The sequence below is a fragment of the Pygoscelis adeliae genome, unplaced genomic scaffold, assembly GCF_000699105.1.
Source record: "Pygoscelis adeliae isolate BGI_AS28 unplaced genomic scaffold, ASM69910v1 Scaffold79, whole genome shotgun sequence".
NCBI lineage: Eukaryota > Metazoa > Chordata > Aves > Sphenisciformes > Spheniscidae > Pygoscelis > Pygoscelis adeliae.
The window spans coordinates 4,569,128-4,578,988 of record NW_008825532.1 but is presented as its reverse complement, the minus strand read 5'-3'; the positions used below and the strand labels follow the sequence as shown (position 1 = coordinate 4,578,988).

Here is a 9,861-nt window from a genome sequence, read left to right as displayed (position 1 = left end):
ATTAGCTTTTCCCCTTTAGAGGGAAATAGGAAAATATGAAATACTTGGAGTGTACATATTTCTGTGTGTGGCTGAAAGTGAACTCTTCATCGGCTGACCCCGAGCTCTGCCAGCTCAGCACTCGCCTCTGCCTTCCCATGAGGCAGGGTTGGGGCGAGACTGCTCTGACCCCAGCGGTCCCCGCGCTGGGGAGCAGCAGTTTGTTTCTTGCTCTCCGTAGTGCAAACTCCCAGCTGTCTCGGAGAGCACTGGATGAGGATAAAAACACCGTTTCCTTTGCGGTAAATCACTTCTGTGGGAGCAGTGTTCACCCACACAAATGGTGGGTGCAGAGTTTGAGGTTCTCCAAGCCAAAGGCTTCCCTTCGTCCTTGGGCACTCCTGCATCCGGGCTCTGCCGTGCCGCTTCCCAGCAGTTCTGCTGCACGGTGCATCCCTAAACTGGTGCCCAGTGATGGAGAGAAGCCTGGACACTCGAACCCCAACCCTTATGTGGGCTTCAGCACCAGGACGGGGACGTGGGGTGCATGGGGAGAGGTTTATATTTCTTTGGTCTGACAGTTTACCAGCACAAGAGCGCTACCTTGTTTGCTGCAGAAGCCTTTACATCCTTCTGTCTCCACTTTTCCTACTTGTGCTCCCAGGGCTCGGTTTGAGCCTGCTTCTCTGGGACCTTATTCCTCCCATTCCCCTTGGTTTTGATGCAGAATCATGTTCATCCACCACTTGTGCCAGCCCTGACTGTTTGCATTTTTAACTCTCTCTTTATTAAATTTTCAGGAATCTCTTAAGCATTCACACATCTGTCATGGCACAAAACAGAATATTTCTTGATGCTCGGGAAAATGAATTATACAATAGATGTGCAACCTATATTTAATCAAAAGTGCCACAGCCACGTGTTCAAGCATGAAGCCCCAGAAAAGATTTTACTGCAGAGTCACTTTCAAGAGGTGTTTGCTGTGAGATTTTTTTTGGCTTTTTTTGAAATTTCACTTAGAGTGTGGGCTTCCTACATTGAAGTGGGTACTCCTGAGGGTCTCCAGGAATCTCTCAAGGCATTCCAGTGCCCCTCAAAAGACAAGCTGCTTTCCTGTGGTCCCCTCTAGCATCCCTAAACCTGGCTTTTGCTGTCGCGAGATGCGGATGCCTGCACGCGGTATGGAGCACTGCACTGAACTCCCTCCAGGCAGGGTCCGGTCCGGGCATGGACTACCATGAGAGGCTGCTTGAAGGTGGGGAGCTGCGGGCACCAGTGTTTCTTGTCTCCTTGCGTCTGGGCTTATAGCAGCTTGCATTGGTGGGCTCTGCTGTCTGCATTAACAAAGTTTTTGAGTGTGAGATGTAAGTAATAAATGGGTGAACCACGGTGTGACTAATTGCCTAACAGTTGGACTGTTACCTGGAATATAATAGGAGCGTGTTTTCAGGACATTTTGAGTGGGTATAATGAGATGCTAGCATACAGTATTTTTATTAGAAACTTCAGGGAGTTGCGTATTGCAAAATGTCAGGGCACTAGATAAGCTGAACAATTAAAAATAAACGGCTTTGGAGCTTGGCCTTTTGATAGGCACAGATAATTAGAAGACACTTTTCTGACAAGACCATAATGATTTGGCTTTGGCTGGTGAGCAGCACTGGCTTTGGAAACTTTTGACTTGGCTCCCGCGGGAGCGAGGGTGGTGGGCACGGAGCTGGAGGGAGCCCCCTCTCATTTAAAGACTGGACAGAGACCTTCCTTCTCTTGGTCTGGTGGTGATGGGGCAAAGTTAGAAAGTGCAAACCTTCATGGCTTAAAATTTAGAAGACAGAATAACTGAATCGTTCTAATTTTTATTACTAATGCTTTGAAGCTAATCTCATAAGCTTGGGAGCTCGAGTTCATAATTTTTATAGTGACAATATTGTAAAAGTAATCCAAAAGGCTGTGTCATAGTTGGAAAAAAAAGCATTTCCTAAGCTCTAAACCCAAATGTGCTCAGAGAAACAAGCCCTGTAACAGCAGCAGTGGCACCATCTTATGGGTTTTGTAATGCCACAGACAAAAGTAATTATGCTGCTTAGAAGAGCTTTTGTCTCCAGATAACGTTGTTAAATCTTGCAGTGTAGTGTAAATCATAACGGAACAAATCTGGAGTCTGCTCTTATTGCTGCCAGGGGAAAATCTCTTGGATTTTGTTTCCTTTCTGCTCAATATATTGCAAACCTTTTCCAAGTTTGTAAATAAATATTACCTGCTGTTTGAAAAATGACTCGCGGTTTGTCTCACCAGTAGTGCCTGTGGCAGCCAGGCTGTTATTGCAAACAGTTGTTTCTCTCTTGGTGAGCTCTTTTGTGTGTCTTTCAGGAACACGGGCTGTTGCAGTGAGTCTGAAGTTGTCTGATTCATTGGAGATATTAAAGAAGTATTTCCTGTAGAGCTTACTCACATGTGAATGCCTATGGCTCCTTTCACTGCTTCCTAGCAGACTGCGGCAATTGCTGTGTCAGAAAATGTTTTGGTGAGCTTACAAAAAAGACTTTTAGCATTTCCTTGATGGATGTTTGAATTCCCATCCATGAACATTGGTGGTTTTTGGTGGGGGGGGCTGAGCATTTTTGGTTTTTAGGTGTATGGGACTTTCAAAGGTTTAGAAACCCTGGATCTGAAGGGGGTGCAGCGATTGCGTTAGGACCAAGTTAATTAACTGATGAATTTTCCACCACCCTGCCTGGAGACCCATGTTTTTGCCTCAGAATGGAAAAGATTCTCATCGTGGGCTTGAGGGATCCCAGTGCCTCGTTCTCTCCCAACATGATTTGTGTCCTGAGGAGTGAAGGGAGAGGATTTGCGTCAATAGGTCATTTCACAGGTAGTAATGAGGTTTTACTGTTGGCAGGGAAGTGCCAGGGAGCAGGAAGAGCCAGGGCAGCTCAGCAGGTGAAGCCTGGCCAGGCCGGGGGCTGTCTGGCCCCTGCAGTTATTGCTGTGCCTTGCACAGAGAGTTTGGTGCCAGGTCCTGCGAGTAGGGAGCCTCCAGGGAAGGGGCCTGGGGAGCAAATCCGGGTACATGGGGAGAGCCATCAGAGCCTGAAAGAGGGACTTCAGCAAATCCACTGAGCTTCAGGAGCTGGTTCACTTGCTGTCCCGGAGCAGTCGCATCCATAGATGAGACTTATTTAGGGAGAAGGGGCACATTCACACCCAAAAGGTGTTTAAAGTGCATTTTTGTATGTAGAGCTGGTGAGCAGGACAGGGAAGTGCTGCGTGCGGCGCTGCAGCCTGCAGCCCGGGGTGCTTCCAAGCAGCAGCATCCTATGAAAGGTGCAGTGAATCGCAAAATGCATCACCATCTGCAGAGAGAGAAATTCAGCTGGATGCCAGTGATCTGTGTTGATCTCAAGGGAGGTTTCTGCTGCATGGAAGTCAGTATCTTGTTTGTTTCGCCATTTGGCCACAAAGTCCTGGAGGAGATGGCCCTGAAGCTTTTATGGGGAGGTAGCAACATGATGGTGCCACTGTGAACCTTGTCTAGGATTACTTGCCTGTCTGTCTCCCAAAAAGTAAAACCGGGCCTTGTCTTTACTAGCTCTTGCAGTGGAATAACAAACATTGTAGTTCCTCTACTATGAAGACAAATCTTTATGTGGTCAAGATAAGGCTTTAAATGTCAGGAAACAATTGGCCAGTTTTTAAGAAAAGAATCTTTTGCAAAGGTGCAATGGGAGTTGGGAGCTCAGCTCCTGACGGGCAGTGGGAGCAGCCATGGTGGGAGCTTCCCTGCTCAGAGAGAGCTTTATGGTTGCATGGTTTGTGTGCCCAGATGTCAAGAAACAGTAAAATCAAGGTTGTAGGTGCAGTTTTAATAGCTTGGTGTCCGTGTGCTGGGGGTGACTCGATGTCACACAATCCGGCACTTCTACCCCACTTTGTTCCCTTACAAGATGCGCTATGGAAGATGGGCTGCTGATGCAGCAAGTTTTGCTGTGCAGCTCCCTTGACTTTCATGTGCCTTTGCCAACGGGGACTTGTGTGGTGTGCTGTGTGACGCACGGAGAAGGGCAGCTGTCCATGTGGGAAGCTTGCGTTGGCAGCAAAACAACAGCAGCACAGTAATGGAGGGGCAGGCAGGTCCTGGTGTCTGACTGCCACGGTGGATCCTGCTTTCCCCTCTGTGTGACAGCTCACGCTTTCTCCCCATGGCCACGGTGGTGCAGGGAGGTGGCTCCACGTGGCTGCAGCGATGGCTGTTGTGGTGCTAGTTTTTGGTGAGCTGGCATGGGAGTGCAGAGAGAGGACAGACCTCCCTGTTCCTGGCAGCAGCACCTTTCCAAACACCTTCAGTTGCTTGTGAAGCTGCACCTGCTGAGCTCAGACCTGGGGGTGCTGTGTTGGGGCTGGGTGCTGTCTCTGTCACTGCTCCGGCTCTGCAGCCACCATTGGATTGCAGCTCTTGCCTCTCCAGGGGATGCCATGTGGGAACGGCTCGCTGGGGTCACTCACGCCGGCTCCTTGTGATTCAGGCAACTGCATCACGTAATCTCTTAAATAAACCCATCAAGTCCCAGACTTGGCTGGAGCCTCCTGCAGCCTGGGGGAGCCAGCAGGTTTATCCGGAGCTCCTCCGGCCCCAGCATCGGCCTCTTTGAAGTAGCTGCAGTTCAAGAGTGAACATGCCTTCTCAGGAAAGCTGGCATTTTTATTAAGCAGCAGACTTTTATTATCTGAGCTGAGAATGCAGTGATTTCCTTCCCCTGCCAGTAATCCCCACTCAGGGCACTGTTACGCTCTTCAACAATTTATTTTCTTTTCTCTAATTGCCAGTTTGCAGTGGCCGTGCAGCTCTCCCTGGGCTGTGTTCTGGGGAGCTTTTGCACTTTGAAAGCAGCTTAGTCCTTCCTTCCTGGCCACTGGAACCGGGCAGCAATTCCTCTCCAGGTGCTTTACTGAGAGTCCTGATGGAAAAATAAGTAATAGCCCATGATTTTCAACTGATGCCTGATAACTGTGGTCTAGAGTAGAGTTTCAGCTTTCACGCATCCTTTGGGAGCCCTGATAAACTGCCCTTGACAGAGATAGTCAACAGATTATAGTACTAGTGCAGCAGGTTCGATGCTTTTCTGATGGTGCTTTGGCTCATATCCTGCATACGGTCCCTTTGTTTCACCTGGGCATGGTATGGTTCTTCCCATCCATCCTGGGACAGAGCACGGTGGTGCTGTGCATGGTTAAGTTGCTCCCAGGTTTTGTCCCTGTGCTGACTGAAATGACTTTGGAGTACAATTTGTGTATGTGTTCAGCACCTTTAGGTACCTGCGGATGAAATGTGCTTAAGAGCTACCCAGGCAGGACTGACTTTCTGGAGTGGTGGTCCGTGGCGGCTCAGGCTGTCATCGCCCCAAGCCGGACTTGTGGATCAGGGCTGTTCAAATTTTAGTGCATGCAAAACTAGTTTTTTTAGTGTTGGTTTTTCTTTTTCCTACTGATCACATTAGAAAATATTTTAAAAGGAGATAAATAACCGTGTGGCATGATTGAGTTCTGCTGTGTGTGTATAGCTACGGTGGTGGAGACAGTAAGACATGAGCTCCGCTCTGCCATGCAGTACCTTTGCCTGCTGGAAGTTGGGTGCAAGTCTGATGCTATGCTTTATCAGTGCTGTTAAGGTATTTACTCTGTTGAGCTAGACCTGCAAACCAGCTGCCTTAAATTGCCGATTTTTTAAAAATATCCTTGAAATAAATAGAAGAAAGAAAAGATTCAATTGTCCTCCAGCAACAGGAGTTTCAATATTGCCATGTGATGAGCAGGGCAGATTTTACCAGCAGCAAATCCAGGCTGTGGGATTTTACAAGGGAGCAGAAGCCTGTGCTGCTTCCATAATGCGGCATCCCCTCCGTTTCCCTGCAAGGCTCACCCGTGGGAGCACAGGCGACTGACCCACAAAGTTTCCTCCTCTTTGAAGTGCTCGGAGTCTGGCATGGGTCACTTCTGCTGCTGGCAGCTGAAAATTCTTGCAGCCAGCCCTTTGTGAGGAATATTTCAGAATAAGCATCTACTAGGGGAGTAGGGTGTGAGAGATTTTGGATGTGTAAGGCTTTTTTTACAAAGTTTTATTATTTCTTGCATCTATTAATAGGGCAGCAGGAGGCTCCGTGTGCTTTTGTAGTCCCTGTTGTGCTCTCTAATGGATATATGCAAAGACTCCAAGGTGCATAAAATAGACACTCTTAGCCAGTTGTTATGATAAAAATTACGTGCATGTCATGACCTTTAAAGCAGTGGGACTGTGTGTGCATACTCTTCTGATAACACCACTGTTCTCGATTCCTTTCTGAAGCATTTCTCGCCGTAGGAGGTTTGCATAGGAGCTTGGAATATTTTTCTAATCAGCGAAGAGTCTCTTGGCTCTGATGGTAACTTGCAAAACACAGAGGAGCAAGAAAAGGGAAGAGGGATGACTTTTTCTAAGGGAACTAACAGAGAAGAGGTTAAAGGTGAATGGTAAGGCACAGCATGAAAATCCTGCCATCGTCTGCAGTGCTGTCAAAAAAAAACACTGGCCCAAAAAGTGCTGTGTGCTCTTTGAGGAAAAAGCTATTCTGGTGCTCTTGAGGATGAAGGAAGAAAAAAAGTTTCGTAATCCATGTGCCCTATTTAAAGAGACTTTTTTTGTTTTAAAACTTTTAATAACAGTGCAACCAGAATTTGCTCTGCTTGCATAGCCCACACGTTTACCCCACTCCGTGTCGGACGTGCCGTTGTGCCTGGAGAGCTTTGCAATATTCTGTATGGGTGTGAAGAGCGAGATGCCTGCTGTCGTGGCGAGGGAGGCATGGAGAGAGGAGCTCTGTGTCCTTGCCCTGCTGCATCCCTCAATCTGTGGTGTTAGGAAGGATTGCTGTCGTCTGGGACCGCAGATGGTTGCTCTGGGCTCGCTGCGGCAGTCCTGGTGCGGGTTTTGGGAGCTGTGGACAAAATGTTTCAGTGGCACGCCCGAGTGGTGTGCAGGCACCAGATGGGATGGAGACACTGTTTGCAAGTCTATTGGTAATTTCTGCTTTGATCGCTGCTTACACCATAGCTTTCTGCATGCTGGTGTGGGGGGCAGCAAACAGCATTGGGTCCCTGTCCCACCAGGCATGCCTGCATAGGGTGCACCTGGGAAGAAAGAGTTGGAAGTCCTGGAGATGTGGTGGTCTCAAAAGCTCTTGAGTAACGTGAGAGGTTATGCAGGGCGAGCAGCAAGGCCGGATCTTGCTTGTGATAGCGTTGATACTGAACCCCCATGGACAGGCATCAGGCCACGCTCAGCTGCATCCCAGCCTTAACAAATGGGAAAAATAACACTTACAGTTTTAAAAATTAAACATTCCCTTTAATTATTGAACATGAATAATTTTCATGCAAATTGAGCCTGGATGCGTGTTTCCAGAGTGACACAGTTGAGAGCGATTACATCGTGGGGTGTCAGTGACCTGTGAACTGAGAGGCTGTTCATTATTTTTAGCATTTTGTGAATAGTACCCTGGAGGGTGGGACACAGGCTGGTAGAGAGTTGGCCGAAGAAAAAGACTTTAGTTTGCATTGGTGGGCTCCCCTTCTAATGCTTTAACTTGCACACTGAGGTGTGTGTAGGTATGTTGTCTTTATGTACCTGGGCATGGATATTTTGGAAGCCTCCTGGTGAGGAGGGCTGTAATTAAGGGAATGACGGCGCAGTGACTGTGCTGCTGGAGGCTCTCCTTGCCGCGCGGAGGAGGTGTGGGCAGAAAGTCCTCAAGTCTTTGAAGGTGGAGATGGGAAAATCCACCCTGGCTTTTCCCAGCAAATTGACGGTCTCCGTGTAAAACTTGAGCTTCACAGGGCAGTTTGGCACAACCTGATGTGTCTGAGAGTGGTCCTGGCTGTGCACCCATAGATGGACACTGCGTCGTCGGCTCTCAGCATCACTTTGGACCACGGAGCAGCTCATGTCCAGGGCAGATGAAACGTTGGATCTGCAGCTGAAGTGAGCCTGGTGCATTTTGGAAAGCTGCAGCACTGCAGGGGCTTTTCAAATGGCTTTGAGGACACTTAGTGCAGGGCAGGTGCTGGGGTTTGAGTCTGAATATCCTCTGTGATTAAGGTCTTATAAATATTTTCCTTTTCATAATGGAATGTCAGCATTCACTGTTTCCTGATTTTAAACACTGTACAGTTTGTCAAAGATTTATCTCTGCCTTAAATTAAGTCTTGCGATAGAATTCCTGTTAATTTCAAATCAATATGAAAGAGGGAGAGAAAGAAATTGCAGTCTAGCCCTTTTCTTGAATCAATATTTTCTTTAAAAGCTGAAATGTTAACTAGATCATAGTTTTTGCCATTTTGAAATGTAGCTTGTGTTTAAAGAATATATGCATTTCCCCTGAAAATAGCTGATGCGGGTAAGTTTTGCAGCAGGCACGGCTGCCAGCAGGTGTGTGACCCAAAGCGGGCAGGATGGGACCAGCCTTTGCAGCAGTAATGCGGTACAACGTTATCCTCCCTGTTCCTGAGCTCATGGTCTCTTAATAACGTCTTTTCTTTGTTCTGTTTTGCAGAAGCCTTTGAGATTGTAGTACGGCATGCAAGAAACTTCACCAACAGCATGTTTAGGACCCACTACCAGAGCATGGGGCCCAGAGCTCTTAAGTTTGTTGGAGAACTTTTTACCGATGTCTCGCTGTACATATTGGGCTCTGACATCAGTGTTAATGACATGATAAATGAATTTTTTGACAGTTTATTCCCTTTGGTTTACTCTCACTTGATTAATCCTGGCTTCCCTGATCCCTCTGTGGAAATGACTGAATGCCTGCGGGCAGCCAGGAGAGACCTCAAAGTCTTTGGTAACTACCCGAAGATGATGATGACGCAGGTGTCCAAGTCACTGCAGGCCACGCGAGTCTTTCTGCAGGCGCTCAACCTGGGGATCGAGGTGATAAACACTACTGACCACTTAAAATTCAGCAAGGACTGTGGACGAGCACTGCTAAAGATGTGGTACTGCTCTCACTGCCATGGGCTCGTCCTGGCCAAGCCCTGTGCCAGCTACTGTGGCGTGGTGATGCAAGGATGCTTGGCGGGCGTCGTAGAGATCGATAACCACTGGCGAGAGTACATCGGGTCGCTGGAGGGGCTGACCAAAGGCATGCATGGCATCTATGACATGGAGCATGTCCTCCTGAACCTCTTCTCCCTGGTGCGGGATGCGATTGTCTACGTGCAGAAGAACGAAGGAAAGCTCTTGACAACTGTGAGTGGTTTTCTGTAGTTCCCCTAGCTTGCTTCCATGGCAGGGCCTGGTTGTGTACCACTAGCGCTATGTGTTGAAACCAACTTACCCCTGTCCTCCAGCCAACAAACCCCAAATGCTCCAATTACTAGCTCCTCCCTTCTTCTGCCCCCAGTTCTATGATTTTTAAAACTTTCAGTAGCATTTGAAACTGGTGTTTGCGTGGCTTGGGCTTCAGGTGAGGGCTTTGCCTCTTTCCAGATTGGTCAGAGCAGAAGGGGAGTCATCCTGGCATCAGCCTTGTAGCTGGGGTGTGAGATCGGGAGCTGAGATGTCCCACCATCTTCAGCGCTCCCTGTGCGCTGTGCTTGCCTCGGGTAGCTCTGAAAGGCTGGTCCTGCTCTGCAGGTGTCCCCTGCCTCCTTTAACATCACTAAAATGTACCTCCAAATAGATGCCAAGTGAAAGTGTGTACTGTGGCACGCCCCGCTTCCTGATTTACTGAAGGAGATCTGGTTTTCCCTCTTTTGGTAGCTCATTCCAGTTTTGGGCCACCTTTAATCCCAGGGATGAAGTTATTTCTTATTTATTAGGAGTGATCTGACTCTTTAAAAACACATTGT

General features: G+C 48.1%; 1 protein-coding gene across 1 annotated transcript in view; it reads left to right on the top strand.

The window, feature by feature from the left end:
- The window catches only part of GPC3 (glypican 3), a 147,348-nt gene that overhangs the window by 56,583 nt on the left and 80,904 nt on the right, over nucleotides 1-9,861 (top strand). Inside the window, exon 3 of the mRNA XM_009331761.1 lies at nucleotides 8,565-9,259. Within this exon, the coding sequence (XP_009330036.1) occupies nucleotides 8,565-9,259 (695 nt within the window). The remainder of the gene's footprint in view (nucleotides 1-8,564; nucleotides 9,260-9,861) is intronic.